At 42.7% G+C, this 19,729-nt stretch overlaps 1 protein-coding gene across 1 annotated transcript in view; it reads right to left on the reverse strand.

The window, feature by feature from the left end:
* The window catches only part of MOCOS (molybdenum cofactor sulfurase), an 83,996-nt gene that overhangs the window by 4,180 nt on the left and 60,087 nt on the right, over positions 1–19,729 (reverse strand). Inside the window, exons 11-13 of the mRNA XM_032245306.1 lie at positions 19,225–19,349; positions 7,984–8,089; positions 4,884–5,022 (exon numbers count right to left, since the gene is read on the reverse strand). Of these exons, the coding sequence (XP_032101197.1) occupies positions 4,884–5,022; positions 7,984–8,089; positions 19,225–19,349 (370 nt within the window). The remainder of the gene's footprint in view (positions 1–4,883; positions 5,023–7,983; positions 8,090–19,224; positions 19,350–19,729) is intronic.

Genomic DNA, 19,729 nt, shown 5'->3' on the forward strand with positions numbered 1-19,729 from the left:
CTGGAAAGGAGCTCTACCAAGGACTTGGCAAACCTGTGACCCCTCCAGACCTCATTTCCTCGTCTAGATCCTTGGCTGAATTGGATGAGAACTATATCAGGGATACAGCGACTCAAGCCCAGGACTGGCAATTGGTCATGCTCAAGAGTGAAAACTATCACCTTAGACACAAGGATCCCTGCTGTGGAACGAGGCTTTGGTAATACCACAAAGCTGTGCCCTCGACTTTCCTGCACCCTCTGAGCTCTTGGCCTAGAAAACAGCTGATGTGTAGGCCAAGCTCCTGCAGAAAGGATGCCAGGGCCCTGCAGCTCACACCAGCCCCAGCCTCCAGCAGTCACCCAACAGGCAACACCTTCTGTAGAAACCCCGTCACTTCCATGAAAAGCCCTCTTAGAACAGTTTCTCGAACTAGCAGAAGAAAGGGCATTTTCCAGACACTATTTTCTTTTACTTTTTTTTTTTTTTTTTTGAGACAGTTTCACTCTGTCACTCAGGCTGGAGTTTCGCTGTTGTCACCCAGGTAGCTCCCTGCAACCTCCACCTCCTGGGTTCAAGCGATTCTCCTACCTCAGCCTCCTGAGTAACTGGGATTACAGGCACCTGCCACCACGCCCACACAATTTTCATATTTTTAGTAGAGATCGGGTTTCACCATATTGGTCAAGCTGGTCTCAAACTCCTGACCTCAGGTGATCTGCCCACCTTGGTCTCCCAAAGTGCTGGGATTACAGGTGTGAGCCACTGTACCTGGCCCCCTGCAAAGAAAACAATTTTCTTATATCATCATCATTTTAAAGCTTCTTTTCTGGTATTCTTAACAACTAGTATTTTAAAAACTTGTTTACAGCCAGGCACGGTGGCTCACACCTGTAATCCCAGAACTTAGGGAGGCCAAGGTGGGCAGATCACAAGGTCAGGAGTTCTAGACCAGTCTGACCAACATGGTCAAACCCTGTCTCTACTAAAAACACAAAATTATCCAGGCATGGTGGTGTGCACCTGTAATCCCAGCTACTCAGGAGGCTGAGGCAGGAGAATTGCTTGAACCTGGGAGTCAGAGGTTGCAGTGAGCTGAGATCACACCACTGCACTCCAGGCTAGACCACAGAGCGAGACTGTCTCAAAAACAAACAAACAAACAAACAAACTTGTTTAGTAGCATATATATTCATTAAAAATCAATACAGAAGCATGAAGAATTAAAAGAGAAAGCACTCAGCAGCAGTGGTTCTCCTCTCCCCATCCACAGAGACAGTTGCTGCTCATGTAGCTACAGACCATCTCAGGACATCCCAGACTGTCCCAGGCCATCCTAAGACATCCAAGCCATCCCACACCATCCCAGACTGTGGCATGTAACTACACACAACTGCATATGTGCACCTGTGTAAACACACTTTCTGGGATCTCAGAGCCCACTTGGGTTTCTTTTTCAATTACTCTGCAATATGTAAGGACATCCATCCACATCAGGACATAGAGAGCCACCTCATCTTTGCATTTTGCAATTTTCACAATGGATGGCCTGGTATTCCATGGGTTGAAACACTTAGCTCTTCTCCTTTGAAGCCATGTGAATAGTTTCTAGTGCTTTCCTGTGATCAATAATTTTGTAATAAAGCCCTAATTCACATAACTCTCCTTCCTGTTTATTTTTTAGTATCAGTCTCCCAAAATGAGATTATAAGGCCAACGAGAATAAAAATATTTATGATTTGATAACACCCAGTAAAAAATTGTTTTCCAAAAGAGATGTGCTGGTTTCACTGTAATTGCTTCAGCACTGAGTATTATCATCAACAAACATCTTTTGAGCATTTGCTTTTTGCAGCGGGGGGGAGGGGAGACAGGGTCTTGCTCTGTCATCCAGGTTGGAGGGCAGTGGCTTCATCATAGCTCACTGCAGCCTCCATTTCCCAGGCTCAAGCAATGATCCCACCTCAGCCTCCTGAATAGCTGAGACCACAGGGCTGCACCACCATGCCTGTGCTAATTTTTTAATATTCAGTAGATATAAGATCTTGCTATTTTGCCCAGGCTCGTCTCAAACTCGTGAGCTCAAGCAATCCTTCTGCCTTGGCCTCTTAACGTATTGGGATTACAGGCATGAGCCACCATGCCCATCCAAGCATTTACTCTCTTAAAGGCACAGTATTGCCAGGTGTGGGGGCTCATGCCTATTATCCCAACCCTGGGAGGCTGAGGCCAGCAGATCACTTGAGCCCAGGAGTTTGAAACCAGCCTGGCCAACAGTTAAACCCCATCTTTACCAAAAATTTAAAAATTAGCTAGGTGCGGTGGCATGCACTGTAGTCCCAGCTATACAGGAGGCTGAAGAAGGAGGATTGCTTGAACCCAGGAGGCGGAGGTTGCAGTGAGCCAAGATAGTGCCACTGTACTCCAGCCTGGACAACAGAGTAAGACCCTATCTCAGAAAAAAAAAAAAGAAAGAAAAGAAAGGTACAGTATTAACTATATCTTATACTCTTTAATGCCTGCACTGGACTCCTGTGTATGATATTATTGATTGACTGATTGATTGACTGACAGGGTCTCACTCTGAGACCCAGCCTAGAGTACAGCGGGCAATCTTGACTCACTACAGGCTCGAGGTCTCCTCCCACCTCAAGTAGCTGAGGCTACAGGCGCACACCACCATGCCTGGCTACTTTTTCTTTTTTCTTTTTTTTTGCAGAGACAGAGTCTTGCTATGCTGCCCAGCCTGATAAAAGTATTTTTATACTTATTTTTATACGTGTATTAGCATTTTTATAGGATAGATTTCTACAAGTGAAATTATTGAGTCAAAGAGCATGCACATTTTAATTTTTACATTTTAATTAAAATCAAAAAATTAAAATTTAATTTTTTAATTTTAATGTAAAGCCTGCTAAGTTGTCTCAGAAAGGTTCCTTAAAGAGTCTTCCTTGTATTTACATCTCCAGATACCTGGAGAGGCACAGGTGCTACTGCTGCCAGGTAAGTTTCTGAGAGTGATGTCAGCCCAGTTCTGGTCCTCTTCCCTTTCCTCTTTCTTTTTTTCTTTTCTTCCTTTCTTCCTCCCTCCCACTCTCCACCTATCCAATAATGTATATTTAGTGTCTACTTTGTGCCTGGCAGGATATGTACCAGTAGGCATTTTTTTAAAAAAAACGTGTCAGAGACACAGGATAGAAAGTAAGAAAGAGTAAGGATGGAGGGATAAGGGAAACAGCAGGAGGGCTGCTGCCAGAGATGGGCTTGTGAGAGAGAATGTAGGAGATAACGGAATTGTTTTTCAAGAGGGAGCAACCGCCAGGGTAAGAGGAAGTCTAGGGAGTTAAATGCATCAAAAACATCTTGGGACATTTTGTTGTGCCATGCAATTTATTTCCTACACCCCAGTTCTCTAAAATTCTTTAAGAAAGATTCAAATGACTGTTTACTGCTTTCCTAGATGTTAGAGTGCTGTTCCTTCTGAGTGCAGAGCCTGAATACAAGGTAGCTCATCATAGTCAGTTTTTACCAGCGGCTAATTACACTACTACGGGTTGAGTATTTCCTAATTACATTACTACAGGGTGAGCATCTAAAATGCTTAGAACCAGAAACATTTTGAGATTTTTTTTTAATTTTGGAATATTTACATTATATATCTATGGTATACTTACCAGTTGAGCACCCCTAATTTGAAGATATGAAATCTAAAATATTCCATTGGTCATATCCTTTGACCGTCATGTCAGTGCTCAAAAAGATTTAGGTTTTGGAGCATTTCAGATTTCAGATTTTTGGATTAGGGATGCCCAGTCTGTATTACAAAAATAGTTTCAGCCCCCACTAAAGAACAGAGTGCATTCTGTGGCCTTCAATATTCTTTACCTCTCCTGTATGTTTCTTCCTTCAACAATTACTCATTGAGCACTGACTCTGGGCCAGTGTTGTCCAAGGCCCGAGAGGTGCAGCAGGAAACAAAACAGACTTGGCCTCACCCTCCTACACACTGCAGGAATAAGCGGAACATGACCCTGCAGCAGGTCAGGGGCATCCTTTCCAAGAAGGTGACATCTGAGCTGAGACCCTTGGACAATATGCCAGGCAGAAGGGATGGCAAGGGCTAAGGCAGGAAGGGTGGCTCTTTGGGGAACAGAGAGGTCACTGTGACAGAGGCTGAGAGGGAAGGGGTGATGAACTCAGAGACAGTGACAGCATGGGATCTCATGGGGGCTTGTCAACCATCTGAGGAGGACAGATTTTAGCCTAAGACATTTCTCCTCTTTCTCATATCTTTGAAACCCACAGCAAAAGTTTTGGGAGCCCAAAGCCAGGGAGACAGGACATCCTGGTGGCTTTGCCTCTGACAGTCTCCTCCCCAGCTACCAGCAAAGGCAGAAGAAGATGAAGCGTGTGGAGGAGGGATGGCCATGGGCACAGAGGCACCATCAGGCTTCTGGGCCTCCCTCCACAAACTCCAGACTGCCAGAAAGTCCAACAAGTTTCAGGAGGACAACATTCTCATGATGCAAGTATTCCAAAAAAAAAAAACGAGTTTAAGCCTAGACATCACGACAGCACAGAGGCAGTGCTGAGCCCTCTGATGGGGCACACCCTCTGTGGCTCACACGAAACTGAACAGCACAGAGGCAGCACAGAGCCCCCTGATGGGGCACACCTTCTGTGGCTCATGTGAAACTGACTGCTGCCATCTTCTTGGCAAATAAAAGATGGATTATTCCATGGGGTGTCTCAGAATGCTGAGGTGACATAACCTCCCACCAAGATTTTATAGTTAAGAGACAAGGACAGGGAGGAAGTCCCACCTGCATCTATCCAGGTCTGGGATTGAGGTCAATCTTCACTGACAACCCTGGAGAAGAATAACAGAACTTCCCAAAACTTACCTGGAAACGCAAAGAACCAATTGAAATCTCATCCCATTTCTCTTCTTCAAAAGCCCTTTTTCCACTGATAATTATATTGGCACGAAAACGCAAGCTGAGATCCTTCACTGAGAATAATTCCTCCTTTCCACTCTCATCACTGTTTAAGGCAACCAAAAAGAGTAAGTGGAGGGAGGGTGGCGGATAATTGTACCGCTGTAATTATTCATCATGCCTGCCGTGCAATACTTAACTTCATCAGCTCTACTGTGGCCTGCAGCCTGGATAATCAGAACAGACTTTTACCATGAGTGCAAGGCCAAGAGACACCCATCTGCTAAACAGACATTAGAGCCTCCCCTGGGATATGGTCCCATCTCCAGTGACAGGCCCACAGCAGCCAGGCAAAGGGTGAGCAGATCTTAGCTGAAGAGATGAAGGACTTTGGAAACCAGGTGAACAGAGCTCCAGTGAAGAAGCAACTTCTAAGAACATACCAGTTCTGTAAGGTGGGGCAGCATAAGGCATTTAAAGACCTGTAAACAGGCTTAATTATCAAAGACCTAAAAAGCACTGAGATCTCACTCCCTACTTCCCCCTTCTTTCCACAGGTGTTGAGATTTCACCCCTTTTCAGGTATTAAAACATTATAAATAAATAAAGTGGATAGTATTTCCTAATTTCCATTCTATTTGCAGTTTTAACTAACATCTGCTATTTTTTAATTTCTTTGTTTTTTGCTTTTTGTTTTTGTTTTTGAGACAAGGTCTTGCTCTGTCACCCAGACTGGAGTGCAGTGGCACAATCTCAGCTCATTGCAGCCTCGACCAAGATCCCAGTCTGAAGTAATTCTCCTGCCTCAGTCTCCCAAGTAGGTGGGTCTACAAGCATGTGCCACCATGCCCAGCTAACTTATTTTTATATTTTGTAGACTTGGGTCTCACTATGTTGCCCAGGCTGGATTTGTACTCCTGGGCTCAAACGATCCTCCCACCTCAGCCTCTCAAAGTGCTGAGATTACAGGTGTGAGCCACCATGCCTGGCCTATTTTTGTAATTCTTGTTTATTTTTACAATTTTTATTTACTGCCATGAGGTTCCAAAAAATGGCCCCCTCTGCACCCCTCACCCTCACCCAGAAGAATGCACTGAGAATACATCTTAAAACTTCTCTGACAAAAGAACACATTCTGTATGATCCCATCATATTAAGTTCAAGAACAGGTGAAAGTAGCTATGGTGAAAGAGGTCAGAATAGTGGTGACCTTCAGTGAGGCTGACTGGGATAGAATACAAGGGAGCTTTCTGGAGTACGCTCTTAGCCTGATCTAGGTAGTGGTAGTTGCTGGTGAAGTCCCAAATACTTCATGTGTTGATCAGCAGATACTTTCCCTCGTTCACCAGAGAAAGGGTGGCTGCTGTACCAGAAGATTGATCTGAAAATGATGGAGCATGGGTGTATATATCTTTAAAACTGAGTTTAACTATGAACTGATGATTTTTGCACTATTTTGTGCTTTAGTAAATTTTTAATTGCTTAAGTTGGTGTGAGGTAAATCCTTGGGCATGATTAGAGTATGCCTCAGAGACAGAATAGAAAGACTATGGGGTTGGGAAGGAGGAGTCCCAAGGTTATATCTCAATCTCCTTTGAATGGCAAACAGTGTATGAAAAACCAGAGACCAGGATACCCCAGTCTGGTTTTGCCACTTACTGTGTGCGACTCCCACAACCTGTGAGGACCACGGTTTCCTCATCTGCAACAAGAGAGTTAGCACTTTCCAGTCATGAAATCCTTTGATTCTGGATCTACTCTCCAGGTTGTAAAACCTCACTTTGGGCTTCATGAAGGGGATGTTTTATGTCCAAAAGCTATCGTAGTTAACATGTGCCTGATAGAGTCCCTCAAATTTGCAAATGGAGCACCAAGAAACACCAAGCAGGGGGCCCTAACTCTGCTCTTGGACCACCTGCCCAGTGGGTCCACCCTGCTTGAGATCAGATGGTGGGGAACATGCCCCTCCTGGTAGCAATTGGGGTTGCAGCAAGCCTGTCCCTGCCTCCTATCTTTCCACACCAAGAACCCCAGAAAACTGCATGCCTGCTTTTTCCAGGGCTCTACATGCCTGAGGATGAGGGTCCCTTAGTGCCAGGAGAACTCAGTGAATACCCAGGGAACATATGGCTGCATCACACTTTTGCTCCCAAAGACAGTGACCTGGGCCACTGTATAAGAATGATGTTTGTTTTCCACAACGGCTAGAAACAAGAATGACTACAAATAGCCCAACCCTGCAGAGGTGGAGGAGGTGGCCTTGGTCATCTTTATTAAGCTGTATTTGTATGACTTTGCAAGTATGTATGCATGTGCACGTGGTACACGACAGTCACAGGACCCCGTGCTGTTAGGGGTAGCCACTAACACGACACTCATCTCTGGCCTGTGGACCAGGAATGAGGAGCCTGTTCCAGTCACCCTGTGGCATGACAGCTGGGTGATTTTTCCTCATTGCCTGACTACCTTGGGACTTCTAAGGTTGTTCTAAAGAACAACCACGACCCTTTCTGGAGCTCACCTCCTGACACTGGTAGGGTCCCTAGGGGAGCACCGGGTGGGAGTGGGCAGGAAGGGGTGCTAGTACCATCAGTGGCACATCTTTCAAATAAAGCGTAGTTGCAATTACAACTTTAAAAGTTTCCAAAACCATTCTTTTTTTTTTTTTTTTTTTAGCCTTTGGAATGACTGTGTGAAGTAGGGCAGAGATCCTAAGGGACAGGGGACAGTGGGAGGGTGGGCAATAAAAGTAGGTCAAGTTGGTGGCAATTCAATTAAAACAAACATTAAAAAATTGATTAAAATGTGAGAGTTAGGGATTCTCCATTAAGCATCTTGAGGATGTCTAAAAGGATCTTTGTAAGATACAAGATAACCCTCTATAAAGCTGAATGGAAGCTGGATGAAAGGGCTTGCTGAATTCTCAGGGCCTCAGTGTCTCATCTGTAAAGGAGGCAGGGCTGAACTTCATGACTCTCAGATCTCTCCTTCCCAGGCGGGTGTCAGGCCCTGCTCTCAGTGACAAATGGTGATGCTTGTCTGCTAGTCCCAAGATCTGAGTTCTTACCTGGTGTTTAGCTGCTGGTGAAGTTCCAAAATACTTGATGTGTTGATCAGCAGATACTGTGCCTCGTTCACCAGAGAAAGGGTGGCTGTTGTACCAGAAGGCTGATCTGAAAATGATGGAGCATTTAAAAGAAGAGTTGCTTTCTCAGAATAACAGTCAATCATGTTTTCATGGATTTGCATTTTTTTTTTTTTTTTTTTTTTGAGTCGGAGTTTTGCTCTTGTTACCCAGGCTGGAGTGCAATGGCGCGATCTCAGCTCACCGCAACCTCCACCTCCTGGGTTCAGGCAATTCTCCTGCCTCAGCCTCCTGAGTAGCTGGGATTACAGGCACGCGCCACCAGGCCCAGCTGATTTTTTGTATTTTTAGTAGAGACGGGGTTTCACCATGTTGACCAGGATGGTCTCGATCTCTTGACTTCGTGATCCACCCGCCTCGGCATCCCAAAGTGCTGGGATTACAGGGATTTGCATTTTTAAAAGGTAGAGACTATTTCTATAAAGAAAAAAAAGTGATGCCTGGCAATAATAAAAATATCCTAAGCATGGTACATATCTTTCAATAAGGAGGGAAAGGGAGATCCTAGAATACCATTTAAAATAACCTGGAGAAAATAACAATAAGGGCTGGGTGCACTTTGGCAGGCTGAGGCAGGAGGATTACATGAAGCCAGGAGTTCGACATCAGCCTGGCCAACATGGTAAAACTCTGTCTCTACTAACCCATGAGATGGAGGTTGCAGTGAGCCACTGCACTCTAGCCTGGGCAACACAACGAGACTCTGTCTCAAAAAAAAAAAAAAAAAAAATTAGAAAATTTAAAAAGTAAAATAAAATAATGCTGAGATGAAATTTTTCCAGCAAAAATTTTTTCAAAAAGTTTTCCAGCAAAAAGACTTGGAGGCAAGACTTGGAGGAGGAGGGACGACGGCAGGTGCATTCTTCTTCAGGAGGACGGCGCAAGGCAGAGAACCTTGGTGAGGGCAATAGGCCCAGAGAGAGCTTCTGAATCTAATCAGGGAAAAGCTGTTTACCCTCGGGCAAGTGCCAGACATTGACTTTAGAAATAGACAGTGGATGTTTAAAAACTAATAAAAGGGAGAAGAAACTATTGAAAAAAATATTAAGTGCATTCAGAATGGCTGGCAGCCTATCACCCAGTTCCATCTCGCAACGGCAGGCCCGGCCTCACTGTCACTATCGAAGATACTGATGAAAAGGTTTGCCTGAGCCAGGGCCCACTCAGCTGTCTCCAGATCAGGTGTGTGGACCCCAGAGCAGATGTAAACAGATACTTTTGAGAGAATCGCCCTCCAGATCCTCCACTTTCACATACCCTTTGCTAAAATGGCTCTTCCAGAGATGAGAAGTGCAGCCCTGTCCACAAAGACACTTCCTCCTTCACAGAGGAAAGGCCAAGGTCTCCTAAGGCACACTCCCTCAGGGACCAACAATCTCCAGGATGGAAGACAAAAGCCCCATTCAAAACCCTGGAGTCCAAGCTGAGAAAATAAGTCTCTAAAGCTTGGGTGAATTATCCTCTTGTAGGTCAGCTGGATTCCAATTCTTTGCTGTGCACAAAACTGCAGGGCCTAATTAAGCTGTCAAATGACAGATGATGAAAGGCATTTCAATCTTAGAGCCCAGTGCTTTGGTCACATACTTCAGAAGAAAGGTTTGAGTGACAGTGCACTAACCAAACTCCTTTCCCTAGCCCTTTAAGCTTCTCAGAAGAGACCGGAGGCTGAGCACTAGCTATTCTGGCCATGAGTGACAGTCATTCATGGGAGTGGGAACCAATGGCAGGGAGCCCAGCCACCTCATTAAGAGATTCATTTTCACTATTCTTATCATGTTTAATAATTATCTTTCAAAATTTATAATATACATATGTTGCTTTGATCAATTGTGTACTACTAAAAATTATGGGCTGGGTACAGAAGCTCAAGCCTGTAGTCCCAGCACTTTGGGAGACCAAGGTGGGAGGATTGCTTGAGCTGAAAAGTTTGAGACCAGTCTGGGCAACATGGTGAAACCCCATCTCTAGAAAAAAAATTGTTTTAATATAAGAACTCAATGCAGAAGAAATTTCCTAGCACTTAAACTTACAGTCACAGTAAACTTTAAAAAATGTTTATCCGTGTAAATTTATATACACATTTTAATTTCACAGAAGTATGATAGGATAGTAGTCAATGAAAGATTTCCAAGCACAAAATACATAACACTAAGATAAAATTCTGTTGAGGACATGGAGAGGAAATACAAGTTGAAGAGGAAAAGGAAAGAAGTAAAAGACTGGCCATTAAAAGACAGTTAGTTCATACATATACATATGAACTAACTGTCTTTTAATGTCTTTTAAATGTCATATATATATTATATATATATGAACTGTCTTTTAATGACCAGTCTTTTACTTCTTTCCTTTTCCTCTTCAACTTATATTATGTATATATTGTATACATATATATATATATATAAAGGAAAAGGAAAGAAGTAAAACTGACCATTAAAAGACAGTGTATTCATTATATATACATATATATATACTCATGAGATTCAAATTGCTATGGTTTTAATTCAAAATGCTACAGTATTAGGATTCTACTGGTTATGTTGAAAAGAGCAATATACCAGTTTAAATTTAAAATGACAATATTTATAATATGCTGGAAATCACATCCTTTGTAGCTGTTTAAATGATTTTTAAAATTTAGATGACAATGTAAAAATGTATGAGTAGGGAATACAGTTTTAAAAACTCCTTCTAAGGCATACCAACTCAAAAAACATGTTCCAAGACCAGTGGCTTAGATTGTCAGAGAACACGGCACCCTAGGTGGTGTCCTTTAAGTGTGAACAGTGACAAGCTGACACTCCCTGATTCTGCATCATGCTGAGAGCAGGAAGACAGGCTTTCTTCTTTCCTCTGCACCCATCACCTTTTCAGGCTCCATCTCCCAACAGGACAATCCCAGCTGCCTCCCACCTCGTGTCTTTACTGCCTGAGTTTCCCGCTTGATACAGCCCCCTCGCCAAATCAGGGCTGCCTTTCCAACATAAGCAGTGTTATGAAGCTTCTTGGCTTAGAATCCTCCAGTGAGTCATGCAACCACAGATAGAGTACTACTGACTCCTCAGTGGTACACTCACCTCTTCGCCCCATTTGTACCTTGTCACTCCCCTGCTCACACCTGACCCTCCTAAACCCTTCTCTGAGCCCATGAATGCCAAGCCCTGCCATGCTGCTCCTGGATAACCGTCCCGCCTCTGACTGCTTGAAAAACTCCTACTCTTCTTTTAAGATGCAGCTCCAAACTCACCTTTTTCCTGAAGCCCTCTGTGACTCATTCCAGGTATAGAGGATTCTGCCCTTTGCATAGACCTTTATTACATCCCTTATTTTGTAACATTGCTGTCTGCTGGCGAGTGATCTCACCAACCAAGACTCCAAAGGACCAGGACTAAGGCATAATTATCTCAGCCAGCCTCCTGAAAACCCAGCAAACACCAGGTAGGCAATGGGTGCTATGAATGATTGGCGCTTAGCGATTTCACTGCTCCTATCTTCTCCAGATAATTTACAAGGGTAGCACACAGGTCCTGACAAATCCCACTCCTTTCATGTCTCCACCCCTGGAAATGCATATTTCTCCCTCCCCTTTAATCATGTCTCTAAGCTTATCCATACCCCAAATACCACCATCTAACTTCAATAAAATGAGTATAAATCTATTCCCCTTTTCTATCACACAGCAACTTCAATTCTTAACAGCTTATGGCATGAAAAATCATCAGAACTTTAAAAAGTCTGAGCACATTACATCCTTTGACTCCTCTCTATGGCATACACATTCAGGGATTTAAAGGTTAACCTATGCAGGGCCCTAGACCCAGTTTTCAGCCCATATATGGTCAAAATGCTATTTGTTTGGTTTATTTATTTTATGTTTTAGAAGCAGAGTCTTGCTGTTGGCCAGGCTGCAGTGCAGTAGTGTGGTGATACCTCATTGGAGTCTCGAACTCCTGGGCTCCAAAGATCCTCCCATCTCAGTCTCCCAAGCAGCTGGGACTACAGGTGCATGCCACCACACCTAGCAAGACAGGGTCTTGCTTTGTCAGGGTCAGGCTAGAGTACAGTGCTGTGATCTCAACTCACTGCAAACTCCGTCTCCCAGGTTCAGGTGATCCTCCCACCTCAGCCTTCCAAGTAGCTGGGACTATAGGCATGCACCACCATGCCTGGCTAATTTTAGTATTTTTTCAAGACATGGGGTTTCATAATTTTTGCATCTTATCTTGTAGAGACAAGGTCTTGCTATGTTACCCAGGCTGGTCTTGAACTCCTGGACTTAAGCAATCCTCCCTCCTTAGCCTCCCAAAGGGCTGGGATTACAGGTGTGAGCAACCATGCCCAAATTCTAAATGCCATTTAGATTACAAGCTAGTTCCTTTTGGAACTGTTCACTAGGCCAGGTAATATCTGAACAAACTGGTGATCATTTATTCATTCATCTAGCCATTTAGTGAGCAACTATGTGCCAGGTGTCATTTGAAGCATAAGGAGACAGCAGTGAAGAAAACAAGCAACAGAGGATCCAAGATGGCGGATTAGACACAACTCCAGTGCACAACACCCAGTGAGAGAGACGCAGAAACCCAGAGATCTCCTATCTCCAACCGAGGTACCAGGTGCATTTCAACAGGTCTGGTCCGAGGGTGAGCAAAGCCCACTCAGGGTAGACTGAGGCAGGGAGGGGTGCTGCTTCACCCAGAAAGTGCATCTGACCTGCCAGTAAGAGGCTCCCCTCTGGCATTCCGATCCAGATACAGTGCTTCCCCCAAAGCCTCAGCAATACACAGAACAGGGGATCTTTGCCAGTCAAGCACTGGGAATTAGAAGTGCGGAGTTGAATAAGAGTCTGCAGACTGAGCTATCGTCCCCTCTCCCCTCCCCCGTCCCAGAGAGAGAGGGAGCTGTAAGTGGGAGCAGCTGGGCGGCCCCTACCCTCCCCCACAAGCCCCAGAGGGCTGAAGCTCTGACTCTAGTGGGTTGCGTAGCCAGTACCACAGCCTGAGATGAACCCTGAATGATCCAGCCCAGTGGAGGAAGGGCACAACCCACCACTAGAGGGGTGGTACTGGGCTACATGTTTTAACAAAAAACACAGGAAGCCTATGTAGCAACGGGACGGCATTCTTGACAACCCAGCAGCGCCTACAGGTCAGCAGAAGAGGCAGGCCTAATCTCCCAGCGTAAACAAAAAAGACACAGGAAGCTTCCCTAGTAACCTGAAGGAGTCCCTAGAAACCCAGTAGTGCCCCCACAGGCAGACAAGCGGCCTCATCAAGCAGCTCTCTGACACCAAAGCCAGGTAAATCCACAAAGATGGGAAAAAAAACAGCACAAAAAAGATGAAACCATCAAAGACCAGAACACCTCTTCTCCTTCAAGGGATCACAACTCCTCAGTAACACAGAATCACAACTTGACCAAGAAGGATTGCGAAGAATTGGTGGAAACAGGATTCAGAAGGTGGATAATAACAAACTTTTCAGAGCTAAAGGAACACGTTCTAACTCAATGCAAAGAAAGCAAAAACCTTGAAAAAACAGTTAGACGAAATGCTAACTAGAATAACCAGCTTAGAGAAGAGCATAAAAGATTTGATGGAGTTGAAAAACACAGCATGAGAACTACGTGAAGCAAACACAAGTTTTAATAGCTGAATCAACCAAGCAGAAGAAAGGATATCAGAGATTACTCAATTAAATAAAAAGAGGAGGCAATGCAAGAGAAAAAAGAGTGAAAAGAAATGAACAAAGCCTCCAAAAAATATGGGATTATGTGAAAAAACCTAATCTACGCTTGATCAGTGTACCTGAATATGACGGGGAGAATGAATCCAAGCTGGAAAACACACTCCAGGATATTATCCAGGAGAACGCCTCAAGCCTAGCAAAGCAGTCCAAATTTCAAATTCAAGAAATACAGAGAACTCCACAAAGGTATTCCTCAAGAAGAGCAACCCCAAGGCACAAAATCATCAGATTCACCAGCGTCGAAATGAAGGAAAAAATGCTAAGGGCAGCCAGAGAGAAAGGTCAGGTCACCCACAGAGGGAAGCCAATCAGACGCACAGCAGATCTCTCAGCAGAAACCCTACAAGCCAGAAGAGAGTGGGGGCCTATATTCAACATCCTTAAAGAAAAGAACTTTCAACACAGAATCTCGTATCCAGCCAAACTAAGCTTCATAAGTGAAGGAGAAATAAATCCTTTACTGACAAGCAATTATTGAGAGATTTTGTAGGGCACCAGACCTGCCCTACAAGAGCTCCTGAAAGAAACACTAAGCATGGAAAGGAACAAGTACCAGTCAATGCAAAAGCAAACCAGTTGGCAAAGATCAAAAATGCAATGAAGAAAATGAGTCAACTAATGAGAAAGAAAACCAGCCAGTAACAAAATGGCAGGATCAAATTCATACATAACAATATTAACATTGAATGTAAATGGCCTAAACGCCCCAATCAAAAGTCACAGACTGGCAAAATGGATAAAAAGTCAGAACCCATTGATGTGCTGTATTCAAGAAACTGATCTCACACACAAAGACATACATAAACTAAAAATAAAGGGATGGAAGAAGATTTACTAAGCAAATGGAGAACAAAAAAAAGCAGGGGTTGCAATCCTAGTCTCTGATAAAATGGACTTCAAACCAACAAAGATCAAAAGAGACAAAGAAGGACATTACATAATGGTAAAAGGATCAATCCAACAGGAAGAGCTAACTATCCTAAATATATACGCCCCCAACACAGGAGCACCCAGTTACATAAAGCAAGTTCTTAACGACCTAAAATGAGATTTAGACTCCCACACAATAATAGTGGGAGACTTCAACACTCCACTGTCAATATTAGACAGATCAATGAGACAGAAAATTAACAAGGATATCCAGGACTTGAATGCAGAGCTGGACCAAGTGGATCTAATAAACATATACAAAACGCTCCATCCCAAATCCACAGAATATATGTTTTTCTCAGCACCACATTGCACTTACTCTAAAACTGACCACATCATTGGAAACAAATCACTCCTCAGCAAATGTAAAAGAGCAGACATCATAACAGTCTATCAGACCACAGTGCAATCAGACTAGAACTCAGGATCAAGAAACACACTCAAACCCACACAACCACTTGGAAACTGAACAACTTGCTTCTGAATGTTGATTGGATAAACAATGAAATGAAGGCAGAAATAAAGATGTTCTTCAAAACCAACCAGAATGAAGACACAACTTACCAGAATCTCTGGGACACCTTTAAAGCTGTATTGAGAGGGAAATTTATAGCAATAAATGCCCATCAGAGAAGAGAGGAAAGATCTAAAGTCAACACCCTATCATCAAAATTGAAAGAACTATCATCAAAATTGAGGAGCAAGATAAAAAAAAAAAAAACTCAAAAGCTAGCAGAAGGCAAGAGATAACTAAGATCAGAGCAGAGCTGAAGGAGATAGAGACACAAAAAAAACCTTCAAAAAATCAATAAATCCAGGAACTGGTTTTTTGAAAAGATCAACAAAATAGACCGCTAGCCAGATTAATAAAAAATAAAATGGAGAAGAATCAAATAGATGCAATAAAAAATGATAAAGGGGATTTCACCACTGATCCCACAGAAATACAAACTACCATCAGAGATTACTACAAAGAGCTCTACTCACATAAACCAGTAAACCAGGAAGAAATGGATAAATTCCTAGACACTTGTACTCTACCAATACTAAACCAGGAGGAAGCTGAAACCCAGAATAGACCAATAACAAGAGCTGAAGTAGAGGCAGCAATCAATAGTCTACCAACCAAAAAAAGTCCAGGTCCAGACAGGTTCACAGCCGAATTCTACCAGACGTACAAAGAGCAGCTGCTTCCATTCCTTCTGAAACTGTTTCAAACAATACAAAAGGAGGGAATCCTCTCTAAATCATTTTATGAGACCAACATCATCCTGAAACCAAAACCAGGCAGAGACTCAACTAAAAAAGAAAACTTCAGACCAATATCCATGATGAACATTGACGCAAAAATCTTCAATAAAATACAGGCAAACAGATTGCAACAGCACATCAAGAAGCTTATCCATCACGACCAAGTAGGCTTCATCCCGGGGATGCAAGGCTGGTTCAATATATGCAAGTCCATAAATGTAATCCATCACATAAACAGAACCAAAGACAAAAACCACATGATTATCTCAATAGATGCAGAGAAGGCCTTCGATAAAATTCAACAGCTCTTCATGCTAACAACTCTCAATAAACTAGGTATTGATGGAACGTATCATAAAATGATAAAAGCTATATAAGACAAACCTACAGCCAATATCATACTGAGCAGGCAAAAGCTGGAAGAATTCCCTTTGAAATCAGGCACTAGACAAGGATGCCCTCTCTCACCACTCCTATTCAACATAGTATTGGAAGTTCTAGCCAGAGCAATCAGGCAAGAAAAAGAAATAAGGGGTATTCCATTAGGAAAGGAGGAAGTCAAACTGTCTCTATTTGCAGATGACATGATTGTATATCTAGAAGACACCATCATCTCAGCCCAAAATCTTCTCAAACTGATAAGCAACTTCAGCAAAGTCTCAGGATACAAAATCAATGTGCAAAAATCACAAGCATTCCTATATACCAATAACAGACAAACAGAGAGCCAAATCAAGAGCAAACTCCCATTCACAATTGCTACAAAGAGAATAAAATACCTAGGAATACAACTAACAAAGGATGTAAAGGACCTCTTCAAGGAGAACTACAAACCACTGCTCAACGAAATAAGAGAGGACACAAGCAGATGAAGAAACATTCCATGCTCATGGTTAGGAAGAATCAATATCATGAAAATGGCCATACTGCCCAAAGTAATCTATAGATTCCATGGTATCCCCATTAAGCTACCAATGACCTTTTCCACAGAACTGGAAAAAAACACTTTAAACTTCATATGGAATCACAAAAGACCCCACATAGCCAAGACAATCCTAAGCAAAAAGAACAACGCTGGTGGCATCACACTGCCAGACTTCAAACTACACTACAAGGCTACAGTAATCAAAACAGCATGGTACTGGTACCAAAACAGAGACATAGACCAATGGAATAGAACAGAGACCCCAGAAGAAACACCACACATCTACAACCATCTGATCTTTGACAAACCCAGCAAAAACAAACAATGGGGAAAGAACTTCATGTTTAATAAACGGTGTTGGGAAAACTGGCTAGCAATGTGCAGAAAGCAGAAACTGGACCCCTACCTGTCACCTTACACTAAAATTAACTCCAGATGGATCAAAGATTTAAACATAAAACCTAACACCATAAAAACACTAGAAGAAAAGGTAGGCAAAACTATCCAGGACATAGGCATAGACAAGGACTTCATGACTAAAACACCAAAAGCAATGGCAATAAAAGCCAGGATAGACAAATGGGATCTAATTAAACTCCAGAGCTTCTGTACAGCAAAAGAAACCATCATTAGAGTGAACTGGCAACCAACAGAATGGGAAAAAATTTTTGCAATCTACCCATCTGATGAAGGGCTAATATCCAGAATCTACAAAGAACTAAAACAGATATAAAAAAAAAAAAAAAAAAAAAAAACACCCCATTCAAAAAGTGGGTGAAGGATATGAATAGACACTCTTCAAAAGAGGACATATATGAGGCCAACAAACATATGAAAAAATGCTCATCATCACTGGTCATTAGAGAAATGCAAATCAAAACCACACTGAGATATCACCTCACACCAGTTAGAATGGCAATCATTAAAAAATCTGGAGACAACAGATGCTGGAGAGGATGTGGAGAAATAGGAACACTCTTACACAGTTGGTGGGAGTGTAAATTAGTTCAACCATTGTAGAAGACAGTGTGGCAATTCCTCAAGGATGTAGAAATAGAAATTCCATTTGACCCAGCAATCCCACTATTGGGTATATACCCAAAGAACTAAAAATCATTCTACTATAAAGACACATGCACACATATGTTCATTGCAGCCCTGTGTGCAATAGCAAAGACCTGGAACCAACCCAAATGCCCATCAATGATAGACTGGACAAAGAAAATGTGGTACATATACACCATGGAATACTACACAGCCATAAAAAAACGATGAGTTCATGTCCTTTGTAGGGACTTGGATGAATCTGGAAACCATCATTCTTAGCAAACTGACCCAAGAACAGAAAGCCAAGCACCGTATGTTCTCACTCATAGGTGGGTGTTAAACAAAGAGAACACGTGGACTCAGGGAGAGGAGCATCACACACAGGGGACAGTTGGGGGGGGTAGAGGAAAGCCAATGGGGGGTAGGGAGGGTGGGGAAAAATGCCAGATATAGTATGCACCTAAAGTAAAATAAATTAAAAAAAAAAAAAAGAAAAGAAAAGAAAAGAAAACAAGCAACAATCCCTATCCTCATAGAGCTTACATCTACTAAAAGGAAAACAGAACAAAATAAATGAGCAAAATATATAGTCAGAAGGGTGTTTTAAAAAAAGTGCCACTGAGAAAAATGAAATAGAAAAGGTTGCTACATTGCTGCAGAGGTTCAGGTACAGGCTGCTGTTCTGAAAAGGGTAATCAGCCAGGCTTCTCTAAAGAGGTGACGTTTGAGCAGACACGTGAAAATGATCTTTTCTGCACATCTGGGTCAAAGTACTTTCACCTCAACTGCCTCACTTCATCCTAACAATAGCTTATGGAGGGAAAAATTGTCAAAACTTTTAAAAGTCTGAGTAGCTGAGGTCTACAGAAATTGAGGCACCATAGGGTTCAAGGATTTACCAAGGTCACATTACTGTTTGGTGAGAGAGCTAAAAACTAGCAACCTAGGTTTCCTTGATTCAGATCCAATCTGAGGACATAGAAAGCTATTGGTGTTTTTATTTAATACAACTGGATTCATTGTGCCTTTGAACATGCAGGACTAAGGCCGAATGTTTGAGCAGAGTTGGGCAGCTGTCTTTATGCCCTCCTCAGCCTCCTTATGGGGACCCTGGACCCCACTCCTCCTGCTGACCCGGGGCTACTGCAACAGATTTCTGCCAAAGGCTGACCCCCCAGCTCTCCATACATGAGTAAGTCACCTGTATGTGCACAAGGGTAAGCCAGGGCTCCTATCTCCAAAAACCAATTAAAAATGTAATACCTTTTCCATGTTTTTTCTTTGCATTCCTTTGAAAGTCTGAACTTTGTTTGATCAAATGACAAGGACGCCCAAAAAATGTTGACAACCAGCTTGAAATTTTTTCTCCACAATCATAAGTATTTACCCTGGAAAAAGAGAGAGGGAATGGGTGAACTGTTACATAGTATGTATTTAAATAATAATCTAAATTGCAAAAAGTTAGATTACAAAATAAAATAAAACTAAACATTGCATGCGCCCCGAAGAGAAGGCAGCCTGAAGTGACAGATGCTGCAAGGAGATTTCCAAGGCACAGGAAGACCTGCCATCTGTGGCTCATGTGAAGCTTTCAGACCAAATAAAAAGCTGAAACATTTCTCCTGGAAAGACATTTTTACTAGTAATTATTGACACAGAGAACCATAAAGCTTAGATTTTGAGAACTTCCAGAGCGATATTTTGCTTTCAGAAGGGCTTGAACCCAGAAATGTGTCCTATTTTTTCACTATGGGCCTGATTGAAATAT

The sequence above is a fragment of the Sapajus apella genome, unplaced genomic scaffold (genome assembly GCF_009761245.1).
Source record: "Sapajus apella isolate SASKATOON/1434 unplaced genomic scaffold, GSC_monkey_1.0 scaffold57, whole genome shotgun sequence".
Taxonomy (NCBI): Eukaryota; Metazoa; Chordata; class Mammalia; order Primates; family Cebidae; genus Sapajus; species Sapajus apella.